A 26354-nucleotide genomic window follows, 5' to 3' on the forward strand; every position below is an offset into this window, starting at 1 on the left:
CTTTATATATTTACTACTTAATTTTATTTCTCTTCTCTAGATTTTAATTTCTGTGAGAACAAAAACTGTTTGTGTTGTTCAGTACTGTATCTCTAGGGCTACGGTTGGCACACAAAGGTGCTTAATAAACAAACCTTTTTTGCATAGAAGGACAGATGGATAGATGAACAGACTGGAGGGCAGAAACACAGGCTAAAGCAAGAACTAGTGAAGAAATACATTTATGTCAATACCCTTCCCATACATAGCAGTAAAGGGAAACCTTGAAAGGAAAGGAAATTCAGCTTTCAATCCATAGCGGTCTTTGGAGTCAGCCAACTTTGGGTTTGGCTGTTTCTCCAAGTGTCTAAGAAAAATAAACTAGATTCACAATTGGTTTAATTGTGAACTCTTCCTTTGAATGAAATCTCATAAGAGAGCACAAAATGTAAACTGGAAAAACACAATAGCCAAAAGCAGATTTGTTTATTGCTATAGTTGAGCCTCAAAAAAAATAAAATCATCCAGTAGTTATGTAGAGTCTAGGAACACTTGTCCCAGTAATGCCAACTTAGAGGTAAAGGGCTGACTAGGGCAGCTGAGGAGGGGGGTTTTCTGCTTGGCAGGCTTCTTCTCTCTTGCCCTGTCTTGGTTTTCAGGTGAGAAGAATGTTCCTGGCCCTGCTGGAGGTTCCCATGGACCCGAACTCATGGTCTTTTTCTGAAATCTTGATTTCTTCTGTTTGAGAGAGTAGAATTCCCTCAGCAAGTCTTCCACTTCCCACTGCTCTTCCTTCAGCCTCTGGCAGCAATGCAGGGCAGCAGGGTCGATGGGGTGTGCTTCTGTGTTGAAGATGTAGCCCCCAGCCCCCAAGATGCACTCCCCATAGGGGGTTATTACCACATCAAAGGTGGAGCCATTGTTGTGCATGAAGTTGGTTGGGTCAAACAGAAGATAGAGGTATTTCACAGTCTCAGCCAGGAAGAAGGACTCCATGCGGTTGTCAAGCTTGTGGTCTCGCAGATCTTTGATCTGCCACGTGGGAGAGGGAAGGGAGTCAGAACAGCACCACAATGCAGTAGAAAAGGTCGAGGGACCCCTCACAAATTCCAGCTCTGCCGCTAAGCAGCAGAGGGCCTGTGGGCAAGTCACTTAACTTTTCAGAACCTCAGCCTTGTCTAAGCCACCATCACCTCTCACCTCAATTAGTACATCTTCCACCTGGGCTTCTTGCTTCCCTCTTCACCCTTCAGCATATTTCCATCATAAGTGTTACCTATCACTGCTCTACTCAAAACCCTCCTCTGAAACTCCGTTTCATGCAAACTAGAAGCCAAAGTCCTTCCTTCAACAGGTCCTATGTGATCTGGCCCCATTGCCTCTATAGCCTCATCTCTTACCATCTCCCCCTTACTCCTGCAGCTCTAGCTACTCTGGCCTTGCTGTTCCTTGTGCACCACAAGCACACCCCCAGCTCAGGGTCTGCACATGGTGTTTTTTCATCCTGGATCACTCTTACCCCAGATATCCTCATAGCTTGCTCCCATACTTCATTCAGGTCTCTGCTCAAATGCTGCCTCATCAGAAAGGTCTTCCCTGACTTCTCAGCATAACAGGACAATCTCCTTTCCCCCTTACCCTAATTTTTTGTGACTATGAATATGGATCTAATCATCCTTTTTAATGATGACATAGTATTCCACTGCAAAAATGTATCACCTTATCGTGGATATAACATACATTATGTGAACCTAGGAAGCCCCAACTTTATAAGTCAGGGCCTCAATATTGAGGCTTGCTTGTGTGAAGCTTATGGCTGTAAAGAGGAGGCTGAGCTTACCTGTAATTATGCCTAGGAGTCATCTCCAGAGAACCTCTTTTGTCACTCAAATGTGGACTTTCTCACCCTAAGCCTAACTCTGCAAATAAATTCACCCTCCCCCTGACATGGGACAGGATCCCCAAGATGAATGAGCCTTCCTGGTGACGTGGAACATGGATTCCGGGAATGAGCTTGACCCTGGCATTGACGGATTCAGAACGCTTTCTTACCAAAATGGGGAAAAGAAAGGCAACAAAATAAGGTTTCAGTGGCTAAGAGAATTCCAATAGAGTCAGGAGGCTGTCCTGGAGGTTATTCCTATGCAAGCCTCACCTATTATGCCAAATGACCACAATATGATAAGCCCAAGTCAACAGTAGTCCCCAAAACCTTAAAGAATACTCGGATCCCTACCTGAGACTCTATAAAAGTTTCAGTCACTAATTTATTCGTCAGAAACTTAAAACCTTCAGAGTGCTTCTATGCTAGTAGCTAGTAACAAAACCCAGAGGTAATAACCTCCTCAAGAACATCAACTAGACGTCCGCTTTACTCATAAAGTTGACACCCCTTTTCAACATGAACAGGTTAGGGTGGTCACTGCCTAGACATCCCTGAAGATCGGGAAAGTGATTAAACTAGAGGAAGGGTACCAACAGACAAGATGGAATTTAACAAAGGATTACGAATACAGAATCTTTATATAATTTTCTTTTTCGTAGTTGCTGGGGCATTAGAACAGTTAGAAGGGAAGAACTGAAATGGTAGAACTGTAACACATAGCATCTTTTGAAATTTGTTCTATAGCTACTTATTAAAGCTATACCTTTTTGTATATATTTCACAACAAGGAAATAACTGAAACCATGGCACTATAACTCATATTAACTTTGTGGAAATTTCCTATATATCTACTAGTTAAATCATACTTTGAAAGATATTACCTTATTGTATATATGTTATATTTCATAATAAGGAAATAACTGAAACTGTGGAATTGTAACCTATAATATTCTTTGAAATTTGCTATTTGTTAAATTGCACTTGGAAAGCTATCACTTTTATGTACATATGTTATATTCTACAATAAAAAAATATGATAAAAAATGTATCATCGTTTACTTAGCTAATCCCTCTCTTGATGGCTATTAAGGCTGCTACCAAGTCTTTGTTATTTAAACAACTCAGAAGGAGTCTTATGAAGAAAAATTCATCCTGAGTTTACAGATATAGATGAGTAAGACTACTTGCTACAAAAATATTTATTTTAGTTTCTCAGAATCAGCAAAACATTTTCAGAAACAAAACTGATTCACTGTGGATATTTATCTTACACACACAAAAAATGTGACTCAAATATGGACTTAATATACCAAGAATTATTATTCTCTTGCCCTGTTTGACAAAAGACAAGAAAGTCAGATGCCTGTTCCCACTACATCCTGGAAGACTTCTAAAGGGCATCATTTTCATGGAAATAAATCTAGTATTCCCAAAAAAGCCCCAGTGGGCTTATATACTTTGGCTTTCCACAGAAATCAACATATTAGAAACCAGAAAAAATATCATTGCTTTATTTTCTCTATATATATTTTTATATAAATCTTGACTTTAAAAATACTTATCTATACTTTATTTATAGAATATGATTACATTACAAAATTTTGAAAAAGGAAGAAGGTTTTATTTTTTTTAAATCCCGTACTCTAACACAACCTTGCTAGGTTTTTTGGAGAATTTTCTTCCAGACTATTTTCTTACACATCTGGTTTTATGTGTCTGTGATGACTGTTTATTTATAGCTTGCCTGCTTGGGTCCTGGGGGATGTGAGATGGCTTCTTTACAAAGCAGCTAGAGTGATCTTCCCAAAATACAAATCAGATTGTGTCACTCCTCTGCTTTGGGCCCTGCCAAGACTTCTCTTTCCAGGCAGAACAACATTCAAATCCTCCCCCATACTTCACGTGAAGCCCTACTTGATCTGTCCCCTGCCTCCCTTCCAGACCCTATGTCCTCCCACTTTCCACCCTGTTTACTCTATTCCAGCCACACTGGCCATCTTTTCATCTCCCAGATACACGTTCACTGGCTATTTTTCCTACTAAAATGGAAGCTCCATGAGAGCAGGGACTTGAACTTTCTTCATTGCTACAGCCCTCGGGCCTAGCACAGTGCCTGGCACGTGAAGGACATGAATAAATATCTATGAGACTGTTTGGACTGTTCTGTGAAGGGTTCCCAGGTTTGAACATAGGGCTATGGGACTCTGTATTTCCCTTCTTAACACTCACATTATACACCCTTTCACAAAACTCACCCTTGTAAAGTAGCCTATTCAGACAGATAAAGATCTCTGCTGCAGGGGAAATGACAAGAGCATGGAGTTGAGACCCCTGACACTAATCCTAGCTCTACCTCTACTAGAGATACAACCCTGGACTTCTCTGTTCTTCAGTTTCCCCACCTATAAAACAAGGGTGTTATGCAAGGTCCCTTCTAGTGCTAATATTCCAGGACTCCTAACGGCTCTACCCTTCAAGAGACCTCTTTAATAGCTGGAGGAGATACTACCCAGTTCTTGGGCCTGTGGAAATACTTACTGTTGCAAATCCGCACTCCACCTTGCTGATTTTTTCAATGGATTCCACAGCATCTCTTCCAAGCTCTAATAGGGTGGGATCTCCCGTGGCACGGTAGAGATACATTGCACTCTCAATAAGTTCTGCAAAGTCCAAAGCAGACTCTCCTCACCCACTGGCTGGGCAGGGATGGCTAAAGGCCCACTCAGGGGCAGTGAGAGGTGCCCCCTCCCCATACTCCTACTTAGGGGGAGGTAAACGTCCTCTAGGGCCTTTAGGCTAAGCCCTATGCTCCAACACTGCTGATGAGAGACATACCAAAATACAAGGCACTGGCCATCCTAATTATAGAGTAGTATCTTATTTCCCCTTTGACACCGTTTTGGGTATATAGCACCTTTGAGAACCTCATAGAGGAAGAGTGACTGGACTACAGCATTCATGGATTCCTGGCAGTGGTGCCCTATTTTCCATTGATAAATGGAACAGGTTGCCTCTATAAGTAATGAGGTCTCTATCACTGGTGGTAACTGAGCAAAGACTGGATAACCACTTGACAGGGATATTACAGATTTCAACTAGAAGACCTCTCAGATTCCCTCTAACCCCAAGATTACACAAGCCAAAGTCTTACATTTAGTCTCAAACTTTGACCTTCATTTTATCTACTGCTTACACTAGATATGATGCCCTCTGAGTCTCTCCAAATAAAACAAACAAAAAAAAAGAGAACCAGTACACAAGGAACACTAAGAAGAGCAGTCTCTAAGGAGTCAAAAGGGATTGAACTGCTCATTACAATTGCTGTTTTATTCCCTCTTTTTGTTCCCCCTCCACAACTTCTACAATCATCACTTGGGTTAGAGAAGGAAGGAAATGGGGCAGAGGAAGGCAGAATGGGAAGAGGCCACTAGTAAGTCCAGTCCTGCTGCTAAAAGGCAATTCAGGTGGGAAGGTGTTAGAGTCTAGACAATGGCATTATAACCTATTTTGGGGTAGGGTATGACTGTGCATGATGATTAAGCTTCCTTCCTCAGTCCCCCTTACCCCTCCTCTCCTTACAATTTTTAACCTTCCTGAAGTGAATCAGAGAACGTCAGGGCTAGAAGGGAACTTAAGACAGAATCTGGTGTGTAGTCCCTTCCCTCTAAGTCTTGATCTGAGCTGCTTACTGGGGAGGTGGATGGGACTAGATGATTCCTAATGTTCACTCCAAAGTTCTAACATTCCTTACTATAGGAGAATAACATATCTGACCCACTGACTTACACAGATTGCCTACACTTCTGAAATCCTGATGGCCAGAGCACAAAAGGATTCAACCTGGCTCTTCCACTTCCCACTCACTTGCCCAAGCTTGAAAGAACACAAGATTTAGTTAAGAGACTTGGGTTCCGGTCTTAGCTCCTACACTTTGCAGCCTTGGGCAAGCCATTTCTACCTACTATGCCTCCATTTCCTCATCTGAAAATATGGGGATACACATTCTTAGCAGGAAACCACCCAGAGCCTCTAAAAGGATCAGGCTGAAAACAATGGACTTGCAAGCACTTGGGAAGCATGGAGCCTTGTAGAGATGGGAGGGTTTAGGGTGTGGGGTTTGGAGAACCAGGGCCTGCGGGGGCTGGCCATGAGCCCCCAGGAAGTTGCTCACCTGGCCGAAGTGGGTAGCCTTCTCGCTTCTTCCACTGTGTATCCCTGAGGAATGTTGTAGAATTCCGGGAGCCCCCCAAACTGCTTCCACACAGTGTAATAGTTGAGGAAGGTCCTCATGGCATTGTCAATGTCCCCAATGAGGCTCTGCAGAGGAGAAGTGGTTGTCAGGCAGCAGCCACCACGCATGAAAACCCACATAAAAAACTCCAAGTATCATCTCAGGGAAAAGAGAGAGCAAAGTCTTTGGAGCTAAATCCGATGCTGTGTCTGCTGTTTACTCATCACAAGACAATTAACTTCTCCGAGGTTGTTTCCTCATCTATCAGATGTAAAATACAACAACTATCTTGTATACTGTTGTGAGGAACAGAGATTGTATATATACCAAGGTGACTGGCCAATAGTAAGTGCTCAGTCAATGTTAGCTACTAACAGTTTTCAAACTGGTAATTCAGTCATCTGGTTCAAAATTTTAAGAACAGGAAAAGGTTAACTGTGCTAACTCCTACTCCCACCATGGACCCCCAAAAAACTTTTATTAGTTTCTTATATAATTTCCCAGAGTTTCTTTATGCAAACATAAGCAAATAAGAAAACATACTTTCCCCACACTAAAAATAGCACATTAAGTACACTGTATTCACCCTCCTTTATCCATTTAATCATCTATCTTGATTTTTCCACTACATAGAGAGTTCTCTCCTTCTATTTATATGGTTGCATAGTTTTCCATTGCTTAGACCCTAATTTAATCAGTTGCCAACTAATAGCTATTTGCCTTGTTTCCAATCTTTTGTTATTTGTTATTACAATCACTGCTGCAATAAATAGCCCCACGCACACATCACTTCAAACATACGCAAAGTGTATCTGTAAGATAAATTTCCATAATTAGGATTGCTGGCTCAGAGATGATATATTTTTGTAATCTTATTAGCCACTGCCAAGTAGCAATTAATATTATGCTCATAGGGAAACAGCTGACCTTCTTGACATCTCCACTGACTATCTCATGGATAGAGAAAATGATATTTCCAAAACAAAATTCTTGTTCCTCTCACTTTCCCACAAAGTTGCCTCCCTATGTTCGCCTCTTTCCCTTTTTAATAAACGCATCACCATCTGCCCAGTTACTCTAGCCAAAAAACTGGTGGCCACCCTTGACCCTCTCTTCTCTCCTACTCCACGTCCATTCCATTAACAACTCCTGTCAATTTCATCTCTAAAACAATGAGATTTTACTCTCTTTATCTCCCGGCCACCACCTGGTCACCAGCATCCTCCACAGGACAACCTCAGAGGCCTCCTCACTGGTCCTACCACAGTCCCACTCGCCCCTCTCCAGTCCACTCTCCCCGAGGCAGCCAGTGACCGTGTTTCTACACACACCAGACTGCTCAGTGGCTCTGCATGGGCTGGGAATAAAATCAAGACACCTCCCCATTGCCCTCTTGGCCCTGAAGCTTCTGGTTACTGCCAGCCTTCCATCAACTGACCTTTCCCCTCCCTGGACTTCTGTTTATTCCTGATAAACACTCACCTCCTTCCTGCCTCAGGATTTCATACTCGATGTTTCCTCTGCTTGGAACTTCGCTCCCTTTCTTACCCACAGCTCTTCATTCTTCAAGTGTCAGCTCAAATATCACCTCTTCTGAGAGGCCTTCCCTGAACACTCTGTCTAAAGTAGGACCAAGATTCTCTCTCTAAGCCTCCTATTTGTTTCCTTTATTCCAACTTATTACTTTACCTATTTGTCTGTTTCATTTTCTCTTTGTGTCTACCTTTCTAGACTATCAACTTCATGGGGGCTGCATCTGGAACACGGTAGGCATTCAAATATTGGTTGAGTAAATGAATGAACAAATTTAACATCTCAAAGCCTCCTTTCCTCCTTATGAAACACATTTACTTCAGAGTGTTGTTGTGAAGATTCTCTGTGAAGTGCCTGGCACATAAATTATTCTTTCAAAAATATTTAAATTATCACCTGCTACAGACTGAACAGATCTTCAACGAATGTTAGCTATTAGTGTTGTTATAACCTCATGGAGAAATAATCTAGGACCCCTTCTCAAACCAGGTAAAGTGCCACAGAGGAAGCACACAAAACCTATTCAAACTGAGATGGAATCTTTTCATTATCTAGCTCTCTCTTTTTCAAACTGGAAATTTGGAAATTAAGGGCAGAAAGAAGTCATCTTTAACCATACCACCCATTTATAATAGTTTTGATATCTATATTTCCAATTTCATTCTATTCAAAGTCATATAAACATTTTTAAAACATACAGGAATAAAAAGATAAATATCTTCTTAATTGGAAAGTATCAGCCACTTACATCTCTGTCTTCCTCTATTCCTTAACACATAAGGACAAAATTTCACAGAGTTGTCACCAGTGTGGACATACTAATATGCTTTATTGGGTATTTTTTGCTATTGTTAAATTGACTTAAGGAATCAAAATTTTTAAAAATTTAATTATCACTCCTAATTCCTCATTAAAGCAATTTTCATTCTGTCATGATTCCTTTATTCTTGTCCACCACTTCTTCATGTAATGAAGGTGGTTACACATTAGTTAATTTTTTAGTTAAAATCATATAATAATCCATTGCATTAAAACACAATCATTATTCCTTCCTCCATTATTGGACATTTGGGTCATTTCCAGTTTTTCTTGACATGAACTTGCTGCCAGGAATATCTATAAACAGGGTGCTGGGAATATCTTTCCTTCTTGAATTATTTTCTTGGGGAACATGCACAGAAGTGGAAACACGAGGGACTAAAAGATGATTATTCTAGGGATGAGTTGTATAAGAAAGTTTTCCAAGAAGATTATAGTCACAAATCATTTTAAGGAAACAGATTTCCAGATCCTCAACTTTTCCTAAACCGGTCTGCCTGAAAACATGCTTATAACACAATGGCAGGCTCTCCATTCTCATTGTCACTTTCACAATTGCCCTTCCGCCATTTTACAAAAGAAAGGCATACCTCCCAACAATCTCTAACTTTACTATGGAACAACGTCCTGGAATACAAAAACTTCCTGAGCACCAAACTAATTTAAATTAAAAATATTAGTAAAAGTGTTGAGAAAATGAAAGACTCTAAGCACTGGGTAACCAACAAATCCTTTTGTAAATCAGATGGTTTCCAATTCTCTCCTTTCAAAAAATGGGAGGAACTGATCAAGTTGTTAGCACAGAGATCATTAAAAGTAATTTTTGATGGCGGATCATTATGTGAGTGTTTTACCACAGAAAGGCTGAACCATATATTGCCATTTTTGTAGGTCAGAAAAGGTTGAATGCTGCCAATTTTATTTGGTTCAATTTATTAACTCTGAATGATTTTTTAAAACTTAATGACATTGCAATAATCAAACTCCTTCCATTTCCATATACTTATTTATGGGAATAAAGCTTCTTAGCACCCACATCTATAAAAATAACAAGCAGGAATAAAATTGATGTTTAACCACATCACATATTAGTAATAAGTAATATTCACACAGAAATACATGAACTAATTAAAAACAAAGAAGCCCCAATCTCACTAAGAAATGCCATTTCCAATAAAATTGTTTTAGGCTTTGTAATTATTTTTATCAAAAACTGGAAGATATTTATGCTCTGCTAATCAATTACATACTAATACATTTAATGATAACTAACCTCAGAAGAAAATAAATTTTAATACTCAGAGCTATGGTCATAGGAAATTTTAAAACATTTTAAATGTCTATTTACAGACAAATTTTGTCAGAGACATATGATAGGGTGATCAATAAAACACTTTCAAATTAAAATATATTAAGTAGGAAAAAATTCTGTAGAGGGAGCAGAATGGAAATACAAGTTCAAGTCGAAAAAAGAATAATATACAACTTTAAACTCATGGATTAAAAACATGCAAGTGACCAACTTTACTGCCTTTTACTCTGTATTTGTGCTATTTTCTGCTCTTCCAAGTTGTCTGTTTTATACAGCAGGTATACAAGGCAGGGGCAATGTCTTTTCTGTAAAACGCCTTAAGTATCTCTTGGCATTCAATAAATGTTAAGTAGTCAGTAAGATCTTATTTGCTGAGTAAACAGCACCTTCAATGTGGTTAATTTAAGCATTTTAGAAGGCACATTAAGTGGCAGCTTCTATATATGATAATATAATTTTCACATTAAATGCTTTTCATTATGGTACTCTTTTTAGTTCTCTTCCTTCTCAGATTTTCTTTCTTTCTTTTTGAGGGAGGAAATTTAAATTCTTTCCACTTTTTCTTTAGGATGTCTCTTACTTTTGTTTTTGTCTAGTCACCATTCTTTCTATTTTGATGTTTATTATTACATTTCTTCCTCTAGTTTTAAAAAATAAAAAATAAAAAATAAAAATAAAATAAAAATAAAAACATGCAGGTGGCTCCTTATAAAATTTGAAGGTTTTAGAAGAGCAGGACCAATACTCAATGTTTCCTACAAGTCTCTCTGAGCCTGTTTCCCCACCTGTAAAGTAAGAGGGGTGGCTAAAAGTAACATTAATAGGAGACTAGTTACATAAATTACAGTATATCTATTCAAGGGGGTATACGTAGATGTCAAAAAAAGTAAAACCGATCAATATGTATTGATAAAGGATCACTTCTAAGATGTATTTAGTGAAAACAAAAGGTGAAAAAGAATATGTATAATAGGTTCCTATCTATGTAAAAAAAAAGGGGGGGGATACACACACACATTATATATACACGGATGGTTATACAAAACCTTGATAATAGGGGCTGCCCCTGGGGAGAGGGTCTGAGGGTGGAAGCTCAAGAGTTACTTTTCACTGTATTCTCCTTTGTGCCTCTCAAGTTTATCACCATTTTAAAAAGAGAAAACATCTAGTTTATTAAAATATTTTGGTACATAAAATATTTTGGTATGAAAGTATTTTGGTACAGCTAGAGGTGGGCTCTACAGTCCCTTCTGTAGCAGGGACTACAGTCCCTTGTTGAGTGGATGAATGAGCTCAATATGAGGTAGGAAACATTACTTTCCCCACTTTACAGATAATAAGACTGCAGCTCAAGAGGGAAAAACTTGCCCAAGGTCACAGGTAGCAAGTGGTAGAGCTGGAGCTGGATTTGAGCTTGGAAGTTGACTCCAGAGCCCACGCCCCTTTCTCTATGCCTGTTTGCATCCTAGTCTGCTCTGATGCTGGGCCATGATATGATCTTATACAAGCGTAAGTCAGTGTTTCTGTTGTCAAGGTCTGCCTTTAGACTGATGAATGAAAAATAAATACTGATGGCAGGCAGAACAGCCTGAGCTTCCTTCCTGCCTCGTCTCGGGCCTGCTGTTAAGAACAAGGCGATTTGAAAGAAACGCCCAGTGGAAAGACATCTGCCACCTGTTAACTGTTAGCCCACCCTGGAGAGACACTGCCTGCTTTGGGTGGTACAGCATTCTGTAGCAAACTGGAGGCGCAGTTCCTGTCATCTTAAAGCTGCCCATGGAAAACTCAGTTGGCAGAATCTTAAATATGTTTAATTCCCTCCAAGTCTCTCTTCTATCTCCAACCTACCCCACCAAAAAGAGACACAAGCAACTTAAGTACCTTATTTGATTTATACGTCAACATCAGCTTGCTTTGTCAGTTTCCATAGAAAAATGACCACCCTCTCTGATTGTTCCTACCTGAAGGCCAGGCCAGTAAGCCTCCAAGGACTGGAAGACTGGCATGGACACGGTCCCCTTGTACATCTGCACCCACAGGTACCAGTCATCGAAGCGGGTGTAATTCCTAATGGCCTTGTTGTACTCTGCAGTGGAGGAGATGGAATAAAGACATATTAGGGAGACAAAAAGGCAGACCTTGACAACAGAAACACTGACTTAACACTTTTATAAGATCATATCATGGCCCAGCATCAGAGCAGACTAGGATGCAAACAGGCATAGAGAAAGGGGCGTGGGCTCTGGAGTCGAACTTTCAAGCTCAAATCCAACTCCAGCTCTACCACTTGCTAGCTGCCACCTTGGGCAAGTTTTTCCCTCTTGAGCTTCGGTCTTATTATCTGTAAAGTGGGGAAAGTAATCTTTCCTACCTCATGATGGGCTCATTCATTCACTCAACAAATATTCACTGAGCATCTGCTAGGTGCCAGGCACCTAGGCAGTGGTAAGCAAGACAGAGTCCAGCCCTCACGGAGCTTACATGCTAGTGAGAACCTGAACTTGAACCTCCTTCTAGGTTTTAAATCCATGAGAACTGGGACTATGTTTCATTCACTGCTGAATCCCCAGCACCAGGATAGTTCCTAGCCCTTAGTATACGCTCAAAAAATATTATCTAAATGAATGAAGCCCCAAGTACACATGCACATAGATAAACAAGATAATCTCAAACAGTGTTGTAAAGATTAAATGAAATAATCCCATGTTCAGCACTTGGCACACAACAGTACTCAATAAATATTTACTGAATAAATGAATGTTGGCTATAATAATATTATTAGGTGCCACAGAGTTTCTCAATATCATTATCACTACCAATATCTAAGAACCTAGAGGGTCAAAGGTATTTATTCAATAGTCATTAATCAACTACCTATCTCATGCAAAGCACTGTGGGGAACATAAAGATGAATAAGGCATGGATTCTGCACTCAAATGATAGAGCTGTGACTGTTGACAACAGCTGACTGCAAGGAAAATGCTGAAGGTCCTAAATTCTGAGGAAGGATCAAGCCACTTCCTGGGCAAAGCAACATTTAAGTTAAGCCTTGAAGGGTGGATAGAATTTGGACACATGAAGACAGGAAAAAAAAAAGGTATTCTAGGCAAAGGAAACACCATGTGCAATGGCCAGGAGAAAAGAAACCCAGGGCCATGTACAGAGAAAGCAGCATGGTCCAGTTGGCTATTGTAAGAAGGTACCAAGAGGTGAGGTGTCATCAAGTATTTGATGTAATCCATGGTGGCTTTAAATGAAGACTCAGGTATTCAGAATTTATTCTGTAGGCATTTGGGAACAATTGAAAGTTTATAAATAAACTATACATATCAGCAGGAAAAATCATAGGAAAAGCCCCTGTGCCCTCTCTTCTTACCTAGGAACATGGCCATGAGCTTCTTATCCTGAAGCAGGATGGCTCCTTTCACCAGGTACTCAAAGTAGGAATCCACGCCAGCCCCAATGCCCGCATCCTGGGCCACCCACTTGCCAGTGAGCACATCAATGTGGTTGCCAACCTGGGGGAGAGACAGGTGTCCCATGGGAGGGCCAAAGGCCAAACAAGGATCTCTCCAATCCCCTGACTGCCTAGTGGGAGGCCAGCCTGGTCCCTCAGTGCTTCTTGGGAGAATGCAGGCTACAGGGGGACAAGGCTGGGGGTGAGCTGCTCAGGATCATGGCCAACCCTCCTGCACTTCTGGAGATGCATCTCAGGCACATTTAGGTGAATTTAATTACACGCTTTGGGCAAAAAATGAAAAACAGAAATAAGTCAGAGTGTTTATGCCTAGCCTACAGCGAATGTGAGATGTAAGATGAAAACCTGCTACTCCCACAATCTGTCTCAGATTTCTCACTACTCTGCATGTGACTCTAGTAACCAAAGACACAAAACATATTTTACATATTTCCATTAATTAGTTCAGGAAGGACACCCAAGAAAGTGGTAAGAGTGGTGGCTTCTGAGGAGAGGAACTGGGCAGCTGGGGAACAGGGATCAAAAGAGACTTCACAATAGCTAGAAGTAAATACCTTAAACTACCAGACTCCAACCCAGTAGCCTTGACTCTTGAAGACAATTGTATAACAATGTAACTTGCAAGGGGTGACAGTATGATTGTGAAAACTTGTGGATCACACTCTCTCTATCCAGCATATGGATGGATGAGTAGGAAAATGGGGACAAAAACTAAGAAAAATAGGATGGGATGGGGGGGATGATTTGGGTGTTCTTTTTTATTTTTCCTTTCTATTCTTATGTTTACTTTTTCTGGTATAAGGAAAATGTTCAAAAAATAGATTGGAGTGATGAATGCACAACTATATGATGGTACTGTGAACAGCTAATCGTATATCATGGATGATTGTATGATATGTGACTATATCTCAATAAAACTGAATTTTTTAAAAAAAGAGACTTCACAGACCTCACTGGTATATTTTTATACCCTTTGACTTGTGATCCACGTGACTGGACACCTTTTAAAAATTAAATTAAAAATTTAAATGAAGAGATATATTTTTCTTATACCTTAGACTCCTGTGGAAGCTAATAACCTCATCTGGAACTCAATCAAAGAAACAACTATCTGTTCAGTGTTAGTCTGGGTTTCCCCAAAAGCAGACCCTCAGCAAGGAAGAGTACAATGAGTTGATTTTGGGAGGTGAGTGCTGGGAAACAGCAACAGAGAAGTGGGGAAGGGAGACAAGGAAGGGAAGAGTGAGCAATCAAGCCAGTTACCACTGTGGGCAACTGGAGCCCAGCCCCATTGGAGAGCTCAGGGTAGAACACAAGCCTCAGAGTTAGACCATCCGAGGGGTGGAGGACCTGGAGTGCTGACTCACAAAAATAAATACTTACTCATCAGTCACTGGTTGAGAACTCCTCCCAAGTAGTAAGTCCCTGCATTTCCAAGCAAAGACAAGCAGAGCAGGCTGCGAGCACCAGAGAAAGCCCTGGAGCCAAGTGCTGGCAGGTGGAGGACAGGCCAGTGTGTATGGAGAAGGGAGGGACGGAGAGGATATGGGCATGGCACCAGCAGCGTCTACTACAGCTCCAGGGCTGGAGAAGAACTGCCTGTGCTGGACCCACCACAGGATATTCTATAGGTCCCCAGAGTGGCACCTTCTTACAGGATTTTCAAGGACACCACACACAAGTTTCACTATCCAAGCTGATGTAGAATCCCTGAATAAAATGTGCCTCTACCTGAATCATTTTTAGATAACAGTCTTTGAAAGTCATTACAATGTCATACATCAGCTTTACCACTGGAGTAACCAAGGATCAGAAAGGCTGAGAGACTTGCCCTGGGTGGCTCTGATATAGCAAGGCCAAGGCCCAGGTCCAGTTCTGACTAAATTCAGTGTTCTCCCCTGGATAGCTTTAGTTCAATTACTGTTAATCTCACTGGATTTTAGTTTAGGAGCTAAAACCAAACTTAGATATCATCTGGTTCAAAGTGTGTTAAATATCCACGGGTTAACAGATATTAAGAGGAGAAGGGGAAACTCAGATCAAATAGGTTTGGGAAATGTTGGGTGAGGCAAAGTTAAATTGATTTCTTTACCATAGGATTTCATAACCTTTAATCTGCTCATATTCATTGTGACTCTCCAAAAAAAAAAGATACTATATGTAGCATTTCCCAAACTTAATTGGCCACGTATCAATTTTTTCATGGAATATCCATTTAGCATCTCTCAGAACTAGTGTTCTAAGAAACACAGTTTTGCAAACACAAGTAGATATCAAAAATTAGGGCCAGACAGGCTGACTTATTTAAGACCGTTGAGGCATGAAGCATATAATCCACTCCCTAGAGTCAGAGAAGCTCCAGGAGTCAAGATGAACCTCTTTTCCCTGCTACAATGGTGTGCCGTCATGCGCTCTTTCCTTCTATGTCAAAACTATAATTGGGGCTTGGTCTATCTTCGGTATCTGGGTGCAAGTCTTGGACCACTCCTGAGGTCACCCTGGGCTGGCTGGATTGCAACTTGATGTTCAGAGCCCTGGGCCTCTTACGCAGGGGCCAAGGTGGCAGGCTTGACTCAAACAGCAAAGGCAGCTGCCACTTACCAGCCCAATATCTGACCGGCTCTCCCAGAGGCGCATCAGGGCCACTCTGGCCACGTCTTCAAACACCGGGTCACCAGTGAGGCTGCTCAGGGTGGCAAATTCCACAATGAAGGTCCCGATCCCTGCTGTACAGGTGACAGGGGTCTCTCCTGGGTTCACGCCATGAAGCAGGTTCACAGTTCCATAAGGCATGCCCGTGGGGGTCTGAAAGGCTGAACAATTGCAAAATTACAACCCAGACAGGAACAGAGAGGTGAGGATGCTTTCAACAGGCCCAGAGCCTGAGGCCTTAGCCAGCGCTTTCCTCTTTATCTCCCAAGTGAACTGTGGGAGACTGAGGCTCCAAATGGGGAAAGAGGCGCCTGTCTGAGCCAGCATAGGAAAACTGTCAAAACTAAAGCAACTTTAGCACCCATTTAACCCGGATGCTATCAGATATTGCTCTGCAGGGCCCAGGGGCTCTTGCTCCTGATGTGGGGGCACGAGCCTGTGCTCTCGGCTGTCACTCCACACATCTTCACCTCCACTAGAGTAGTTCCACTTTACTAATTTTATATGATGCCTTCAGAGGGCCAGGCGGGTAACTTAGTGTGAAGCAGGCAGGGTTTAAGCCATAGGGAGCAGTGGGGCTTGTGGCACACTGATAAAAGCATGCTCTATTAGAAGCCATGATATATTTCCTTTAAACATCTTTCTGACCAGTGAAATATATCTGCAGGTCCCAGAGAGTTCCAGAGGAACTAGTTTGAGATCCCTACTTTTAAATAAAGAGTTCACGGCTAAATATTTTTAAAAAAAGAAAAAAAAAAGGTATAAACTGCTGATGTAGTCCAACCCTCAATGTGCAGGTAGGGGAAGCCATGCCTATAAAGATGTGACTCAGCCAAAGGCCACATGGAGCTGGGCTGGGAATGCCTCCCCCCTCCCCCAGCCCCATGCTTTGCCACCCCACCCCTGTGCATTCCAATTCAAGGCAAGGAACTCAACAACCAGCCTGAAGCAGAGATTTCCTCTCCAGCCAAAGGACAAACCACCCCAGAGTGGCCTGTGTGTCAGCAAACTGTGAATAAAGTTGTCAAAGTTTCCACGAACTACAAGGTCCAGCAACTTTGCTGGAGAAGAAAAACATGCTCTCTAGCAGGGGCGAGTAATAAGCAAAGAGAATGTGCATCACCGCCAAGAAGGGCTCAAAAGAATGTTTCAGGAAAGTCAGGCAGTGTTAAAAAGAAGACGTATAGAAGAAAAACATTAAAAAAAAAAAAAAAAAAGAAGGGGTGTGACAAAATTCTGTTTCTTGACCTGAAAGGCAGATACAGAGGTACTTGCTTTGTAACTCTTTGATTTGTGCTTTTCAGTATGTATATTTCTCAATAAAATTTTTTTAATGAACACCATTCCTCCAGGAGGAAAAAAAAAAAAAACAAGAAAGAAAAAAAGGCGGGAGCAACCAGGCAATTTCCTCTAGGGATGAATAACACAGGACATGAGGTTTATAAGGAGACACATGGGCCATGAACCATGAGTGAGACCCAAGCCCAGCTTGCTCACTCTCCCCAGCTCTCCCCTGAGGATGCAAGTAGAGCCCGGCAAGGGATAAGTGAGATGGCCAAGATGCTGATGGAAAGCACACTGTGATGTGTTTGGGTGTGAACAGTCCTCAGCGCTTCCGCCACACCCTGAAGAGAACACAGTGTCCAGTTTATGCTGCCAAGTCCAGTGCTACTGCCCCAAAAAACTGAGGCTTGGCCTGTAGCCCTGGACACTGCTTAGCCACAAAACAGATCCCTCTCACTTGAACAGTCTTTGAGGGTTTACAAGCACTTTCTCCCCTCCCAAGAGCCCGATGAGGCAGGGAGGCAGGAATTATGATTCCCATTTGATAGATGAGGAAAGTGAACCGCGAGAGGAAGAGTGACTTGGTCAAGATGTTGACTGGCAGAGCTGAGTCAAGAACCCAGGGCTCCTGTGCTCAGTCCAAGGTGGTTCTTCCTGGGATCCTTTTATTCCAATAGTGTGTGGGATGGGAAGTGGACAAAAGGGCTTATCCAAAATAAGAGCAAGGGCCTTCTACCTACTAAGCTAGCCTTCAGCCTTCCCTGCAAATGGAAATGAGGTCAGTTCTTCCATCCTGAGCTATAGCCCCAGCAAGCCCTCAAAATGCCCAGGACCTCCTGACTTCCCTGGTGGGCTTGGTGGTAGAAATGCCAAGGGCTTGGGTGAGAAACACCAGGAAACAATTGAGCACCGCTACTCTGGTCTCCAGCAAGAGAAGAGGGACTTACTGGACTTCACCTCTCCCCCATCTCTGTGTGGCTCTTACCTGGGAGGAGTTTTCGGGCTGCCTCCTCAGCCATCCTCAGGAGAGGTCCAGAGCAGGGCCATCCAGCCTCCACTTCCACCCCAGCCTTCTTTGACAGCAGGTGAGCAGACAGGAGGCCTCCTACCACTACAGACAGTACAAAAGACAAGTACACAGTTCCAGAACCAATCCTTCCCTTGTGCAAAGCAAATCCGAACACTGTCAGGGAGGCTCACTGGGAAGGGGTAAGGCCACCTAGTAAAAGAGGAATCCCTTTCTCCCATACATTTGTACAGTGCTAACTTTACAAAGTGTTTTCTCTTTGTGGGTCACAAGAACAATGACTATCATTTGTACTCTACTGAATACCAGGCTCTAAATTGAGTGCTTCACACGTTATTCCATTACCTTGAAAACCTTATGAGGTAGGTACGACTGTCCTCTCTTCAGAGGAAGATACTGAGGTTCAGAAAGGTAGGATCACTTCTCTGGTAGATGGTAGGACCACATCTGTCTGATTCCAAAGCCCATGATCACTCCATTTTGTCCTTTTGTTTCCCAACCCCCCGCCCAACTCACCCCCAACACCTGAGATAGGGGGTGGGGGTGGGACAGAGTAGGTATTACCTTCATTTTATCAGTTTACGTATTTCAATTTATTATGCAATATTTAGGACTTATAAAAAGGCATGAAGGTTCTGTATCTTGAAACATAGTTAGATATCCTAAATGACTCTCCCACCAAAAAAAACTGGTGACCTTGAGCTTCAGGTTCATTTCCTCCTGGCAAAGGGGGAATAGGAGACAAAGGCAGGACCTGTCCCAAGTGGGGAGTCTGATACAAGATCCGTATATAAAGCTGGAACCTCAAAGAACTATACACTCTGTGTAAGGATGAATTAAAAATAAATCCTAGCATACAGTAAGGAAAAATGCCTGTCTCAAATCTTGGTGCCAAGTAGAGGGAAGGAAAAAAAAAAAATCTCCCCTAATAATTAGTAACTACAGCTGATTCTCACTGAGATTCACAGCCTGGATTCACACTAATTGAGTAACCTAAAAAACCTGAAACCTTTAATATAAAGTGGTTCTTGGTAGGTAATGTTTCTAGCCACCTGGGGTAAACAAAAACTATCTATGAAGAATCCACCTCAAAGAATCGCACAGATAAGGATCTAGGAAATGAACTCACATTAAAAAAAAAGAAAAGAAAAGAAAGAAAAGAAAAAGAAAAAGCATTATTTAAGATCCAGCAGAAACCACAGTAGACTAAGACCTGCAAATACTTTGGATATTGTTGGAAATTAGAATTACGAGACACAGACTACAAAATAATTACATGTAATACAGTTAAAGAAATTAAGAGCAGTTTGAATATATGTGTAAATAGCAAGAAACTATAAAAAATGGCCAAGCATATTTATAAAAGAATCAAGCAGAATTTCTAAAAATTATAAATGTAATAATTGAAATAAATTATTCAAAACATAACATGAAGAAACAAAATCATGAAAAAGAAATACAGAAGGGACTTGGAGGATACTGTGAGAAGGTGTAACATAATCTAATTGAAGTTCTAAACATAGAGGAAAGGCAATATTTTAAAATGGTTGAGAACGTTCTCAAACTAATGAATGACACTAATCCTCAGACCCAAGAGTCTCAAGCAAGGTAATAAAAAGAAATCCACATCTATACATTTCATGGTAAAACTGTAGTACACACACACACACACACACACACACACACACACACACACAAGATTTAAAAGTAGCCAGATCTTTAATAACAATAGTTAAAGATGGGTGTGGCCTCAAACTCTGGTTCCTAAACCAGGATTACGGGCTATGCTATGTCTCTTCTCCCTTCTCTTTTTAAACTTTTATTTATCATTTATCTGTAATACAAGTTTCATTGCAGAAAACAAAAAATAAAAATAAGGGGAAAAAAAACAACCTTGGCATCCAAAGGTGAAGGCTGTTAAGCCACTGGTCTACAGGTTCATTGCAAATGAGGCTTGTCCTGACTTCATCAGAATCATCAGAAGCTGCCCAAAATAGTGATTCTAGGACCCAACCTGCAGATCCCAACTCATTAGATTTGGAGTGGAGCTCAGACATTTGAACATTTTAAAAGTCCAAGTAATTCTGATGGGCAGCCAGGTTTGGAAACTAATGTCCTAGACTTGCACTTCTAATATGGTAATCACTAATCACATGCGATTATTTAAATTTAAATTCATTGAAATTAAATAATATTTCCATCATCATAGGAAGTTCTATTGGATGACACTGCATAGACAATAAGCTCCAAGAAGGCAGGGGTTACGCTGTTCTTATTCATAGTTGTACCAAATATGTGTTAATACATGAAACTGCAGTGCATTTCTTCCCAGTTTTTTTCTCTATCCCCTGCTTGGTTTCCTGTCTGAAACTCATGGTGGATCCTGAGCCCTCCCCAGGCCTCTCCCCACAGAGAAAGAAGAGCTCTGTCAGTCACTAGCTGTGGCCAAGTACCCCGGCAGGGTCAGCCCTTAAAATCCCATTTCCCACCTCTCAGTTCACACAGAGGAAGTCCACACTCTCTTTCCTTCCAAAGGCTCTAGAAGGCAGCCCTCACCTCGGATGTTGGTTTCAAACACAGAGGCGTTCACATCAATGTCAAAGTCCATGTTGTCCTGGAGCACTTCAACCACTCTTTGGAATTCTGAGACATTCCCCAAAATCTAGAAGGAAAGTCAGACCTAACAATGAGGCTCTCTCAGATGTGGAGGCACTAAAGATCCAGATTTTCAGAGTTTGGGATCCCGTGCTGGTGTTTCACTCACTTGCTCAACTTAAGACCTCCAGTTCCTGTCCCAGGACTGGTGACAAGGGAAGAAAACAGAGATCTGGAAATCATCCAGAGACACAACATCAAAACACTCATTAAGTAAATTTTTAGGTACCAATTCAAGAGCCATTATGCACCCATGTAAATGGATACAACATATAGACTTTAAACCATATAAGACTGACCTTATTTGGCATTTGCTGTGAATATCTGTTGTTTTTAACCTTCTCTTGTCACATATATCTCTGGCTGGCCCAATACTGATTCTCAACCTTCTTTATCCTTGTAGCCTCTCACCACAGAGGCTAGAAATCCAGAAACTTATTTTCTCAGCCTCCTTTGCAACTAGAAGTGATTGTATTGCCCAGTTCTGACCCTCAAGGAGTCTACTGGAGGAACTGCTGAGAATGCTTCTGTTTTTCTAAAAAAAAGGGACCGAAAGAACTGGCATGGCTTTTAACCTTCCTCCTTCTCTCTGTCTTAAAAGTAGATTCAAATTTTGTAGCTATGGTAGCCATCTTGTGACCATGAGGTGCCAAGCATGAGAAAGATGGTAGAATGGGAGACAAACAAAGAACGTGGGTCTCTGATGGTTGAGCAGCTAACTCAGTGCCAGAAATTACCTCCAGGCTTTCTGTCACTTTAGAAAATTAAAGCCTCTTTATTTAAGCCAACATTAATCTGGCATTTTGTTACCTTCAGCCAAATGCAATCCCGATACCTTTTCTTCAGGTAACAGCAGACCAACTTTCCTTTGGGGAATTACCTCTCTCCCACAGTCCTTACTCCTGGGTAATGCTGACCCCAGCCCCCTAGCTGCAGGAGTGGGCACTTGACCTAAGCCAAAGCCAGATCAATGAGACTCAATCCTGGTACTTTTTCAGGAATTAATGGAAAAGGGAAGCTTCCTTTCCTGCACAAGTTGCTAAATGGGTGGGATTTAAGTCTGGAGCTATTTTGGCTATCCTGTCAGCTTATGGAGAGCTTGGGAACACAGCCATCAAAGAAGGCAGAGATAAGTGATGGAGAAAGAAATTCCTGATGATGTCATTTGTAGGTCTGAAAGTAGTCAGATCTAAAGTTAGCCTTCTACCTAGACGTTTTAGTTATTTGATTCAACACATTTCCTTCTTGCCTAAATTAGTTTGAATTGGGTCTCTGTCATTTGCAACCAAAACAACTCTGACTGTCCCAGCATTTAGGGCCTTCTATGATTCGGACCCAACCTACCTTTCTGATAATATCCCTTCATCTATCCTACCTTCATCTACTTCAGTAAAACTGTACCCACTATTCCCAGATTTCCTGCCTTCAGACATGTTTTCCTTCTGTTCTCCTTCTCTAGAAAGCCTTTAATTCGTTCAGTGAAATTAACCTCTTCTTTCTTTGAAAGACCCTAAGAGCTTTATCCACACAACTCTCAAAGCATCTGTTTCTTTCTTCATTGAGGGAATCTCTGCTTCCCCCCACAACCAAGCACAGCCATGAAGCAATCACTCAACAAATGTTTGTTGAATGATCACATGAATCTTTCTCCCCAATGCAGCCTGCAATCTTTTCAAAACAGACATCTCATCATTTCTTGCCCTTTACTTAAGAAATTTCAGTAGCTTTCCATTACTCTCAAAGACTAAAATCCTTGGCAAACAAAGAGTTATATCATCTGGTCCCCATTTAATCCCTCCTGCCTCATTTTACTTCCTCCTCCTTGTCCTCCACACCCCAGCCACCCTGGCCTCCCTTCAGTACACTGAACTTGCCATGCTCTATTCTGTCACATGGCGTTTGCACAGGCTGTTCCCTTTGCCTGGAACACTCTTTCCTCTCCCCATCCCTAGTCAACATCTGCTTGTCCTTCAGAAGCCAACTCAATTGTCATTTCACTGTCTCAGGGAAGCCCTCCCTGACATCCTCAGTCTAGGTCAGGTTCCTGATGTAACCACTCACAGAAACATGTTCCTTTCCTACACAGCATTCACCTCAATTTATAATTATACATGCTTTAGGGTTATTCTTTAATTGATGTTTGTCTCGCTCACTAAAATCATAAACTCCAGGAGAACAGGGACCATGTCTGTTTAAACTCACCATTATAACCTCAGAGCTCAGCACTGTGCCTGGTACAAAGTTGGTTCTCAATAAATACTTGATGGATGAGCAAGCATATATGAATTAACATTTGGACTTAAAAAAAAAAGCTTTATAACTAAATAGTGTTACAATCTTGTAAATGCCATCACTATACAACAATGAGAAGGGTGACAGAATCAGATAAAGTGAAATAAGGGGAAAGTTTTGAAGCCTCCCTTGAGGCCTTTTTAAGGATAATGGTTACGGCTTGGAGTCATGCAGAACTGAGTTCAAGGCCCCACTCTGCCACTTAATAGCTGTATGATCCTGGCCAAGTCATTTCCCTTTTCTAAGTAGCAGATTTCTCAGTTGTAACAAGGAGTAAAAGTATTACCTCACGGGATTGTTGAAAGGATAAACAAAATAAAACATGTAAAGTGCTTAGTACAAGCCCCACATATAAGATGTTAACTAATCACTGTTATTACTTTGTCTTTACTGAACATGTCAACTAGCATGTAAGATCCTTAAAAATAAGGAGGGTATCAAAGTCTGAATCCCCCACAGGGTCACACAGGCCTAACTTTGTTCCGGGTATGTAACAGGTCCTCTATAAATGTTTGATGAATGAATGAACCTGGATAATTTGAAATTAACCATTTCTCCCTAACTAGCCGGGTAAGCAGAGCCAGATGGTTTGGAATCATGAGATGAAAATAAAAAGCCTGGGAGAAGAATTCATTTCTCACCACAGTCAAGCTGCCAAAAGAGAGAAGAATGCCAGTTATGAAATGGTGAAGAGGAAAAGGAGCAGATAAATCACTTACCAGCAAGGTGTCCAGAGCATCAATCAGAGTCAGAGAAAAACTGTAAAAGGACAGAAATCCCAGCTGCTTATTAAGAAAATCAAACATCAGATATGAAGGTTGCCCCAGATAGGATTCCCCAAAAACTAATAAATGATGCACAGCAACACCCCTGCCCATCCACTTCCAGTCACAACAGAAAAATCACAGTGAAAATTGCCAGGAACTTTGACCCACTTAATGTACCTGGGAAGTGGGCTGAAGTAGCTCAGTCGCAATTAAACACGTCACCTATATTCTCTGGAATTCTTTTCTGCCATGGGGAAGTAATATAAAATTATATTGAAGTGCACAGGCTTTGAAGCAATTCCACATCTAGAAATTTATCCCACAGTGCACAGAGTTATACGTTTGAGGATGCACCTGGCAGTATTGCTTAGAACAGCAAAAGGCTAGAAATAACCTAAATGCCCATCAGTTGAAGAGTATTTAACTAACCTGTGTTACAAACAGTGCAAAACTCTGAAGTTGTAAAAAAAGATTGCTATCAAGAGTTCTATATGCTGATAGAAAGCTATCCCAATTATGTTTAAAAAAAAAAAGAAAACAAGGTACACAAAGAATAGGCAGTATAGTATGTTTCCATGTACGTTTTCAAAGAGACAGACAGAAAGCAGATCAGTGTTTTCTTAGGCCAGTGGTGGTGGAGACATTAACCACCAAGGGGCACAAGGCAAACTTTTAGGATGATACTCATTTGTAAAACGGGCATAATGGCACTTAACTCCTAGGGGTGTTAAGAGAATTAAAGTAAAATGCTTAGCACAGAGTTTAGTCATTGTCAGCTTCAGTTAATGTAATGATTCTTCACTTACTCAGCAAGAAACAAGATAGAATTCCAGCTCTCAAAGATTTTAGTCTAGTAGAAGCTAAGAAAGCAACCCAGTAAAAAGATAAATGAAAAACGTAATATTAGAGAGTGAGAAGTGCTATGAAGAAAAAGAAAGGTGACATGAGAGTGACTTGCGAGGGGTCAGGGAAACTGATGCCGAGGAGGTGAATATTCTTAGCTGGGATCTGAATGACAAGAAGCTGTAAGTGATGGGAGGCTAATGAGGTAAACGTGTTTCAGTCACAAGGCACACCAACTACAAAAGTCCTTAAGTTTTGATGCTTGTCAGAATCACATCTGCTCCTGGAGGTGTGCCTCAGTTTGCCCATCTACGAAATGAAGGGAGTTGGTTGTCTGACTTCTTAGTGCCCTTCCACGATATCCTATGACTCCAGAGATTTGCCCAAGTCCCCACAGTTGGTGCCTATTATGGCTGGGATTGGATCCCAGAGGTCCAACCCACTGGGCTAATAGACCTTTTCCCCCTGCGGGTTCCAACCTCTCAGGAGGCTCAGTGAATCCTGGCGATGCTGGCCCGAATTGTGGAGAGCGCGGCCCCGCTCCAGCTGGAGCTTTAATGGAATCGGTGAGACCACGACGCAACTAGCCCCAAGCAATTTATCCACCTGGGACCGGACCGCCAGACCCCGGCCGCCCCCTTGCCTCTCCGCTCGCTCGCACTACCTGCCCCATGTGTCGTGCCCGTCACAGGTGAGAGGTCGCAGTTCGTCGTAGGGAAAGGCGTTCTCCAGGTAGCTGTCGTAGGCGTGGTAGAACATAGCCTTGACTCTCTCCCTGTTGCAAGGGACGAGAAATAAGGCAGGGGATCGGAACACGAAGCCAGGCGGGGAAAAGGACAAGAAATAAGGCGGAGAGTGGAAATCGCCACCTGATTTCTGCCGCCCGCTCCCGGGAGCCCAGCGGCGAGGTCCGAGCAGGTCAGGGAGGGGGTTCCTGGGATGGAGGGAAAGGTAAGGGATCTGGTCCTTGCTTCCCACTCCCCAACTAGGTAGGGGCAGGAAGCCTGGCCCCCTTCACCTGTAGTAGGCGGGGTCGGGCGCGGTGCCATCGGGGCCCGGCACACCATGGTGCAGGGGCAGCAGCGCGAATAGGAAGCCAAACGAGATGAGCAGCTGGAAAGGCATAGAGTTTGTGTCCTGTCAAGGCCGCCCGCGCAGCAGCAGCCACCGCCACCCGGTCATCCTCCAAGCCGCCGCTGGTTCTTCCGGGGATCCACTTCATTGCGCCTGCGGGCTAAGCCACCAGCCACTCACTTCCAGACTACAAGCCCCAGAATGCAATGGGTGGCAGAGCCCGGGCAAAAAGCATCGTACATAAGCTCTGATGCGGAGATCGACGTGTCTTAAAGAGAGTGGCTGTTTTTGTTACTATTATTAATTAATATCTTAGTAATAACAGTTAGCATTTATGCAGGGTTTATTGTGTGCTAAGACTTATGGAGGACTTTAAATACAATATTATTTTTTTCAACCATCTTATTAAGTATGAAGGCAGAGACCAGAAGGGGCTCAGTAATATTTTCTGAGTGGATGAAAGTAAAAATGAATGAAGGTTCGGCCTTTACCACTCTTAGGGATATTGAGTTTCCCGAACCAG

General features: G+C 42.0%; 1 protein-coding gene across 1 annotated transcript; it reads right to left on the bottom strand.

Annotated features, from left to right (window-relative positions):
* Window positions 1–205: 205 nt before the first annotated feature.
* EDEM2 (ER degradation enhancing alpha-mannosidase like protein 2) lies at window positions 206–25960 on the bottom strand. The gene is given in 12 exon segments (XM_037811961.1): window positions 206–1011; window positions 4403–4524; window positions 6036–6063; window positions 6065–6181; window positions 11721–11845; window positions 13136–13277; window positions 15839–16050; window positions 18159–18284; window positions 20757–20862; window positions 23867–23906; window positions 25422–25532; window positions 25776–25960. Coding segments are annotated over 12 exon segments (1737 nt in total). The 5' UTR covers window positions 25883–25960; the 3' UTR covers window positions 206–510.
* Window positions 25961–26354: the final 394 nt, after the last annotated feature.

The sequence above is a fragment of the Choloepus didactylus genome, chromosome 19 (genome assembly GCF_015220235.1).
Source record: "Choloepus didactylus isolate mChoDid1 chromosome 19, mChoDid1.pri, whole genome shotgun sequence".
In the NCBI taxonomy this organism is placed as follows: domain Eukaryota; kingdom Metazoa; phylum Chordata; class Mammalia; order Pilosa; family Megalonychidae; genus Choloepus; species Choloepus didactylus.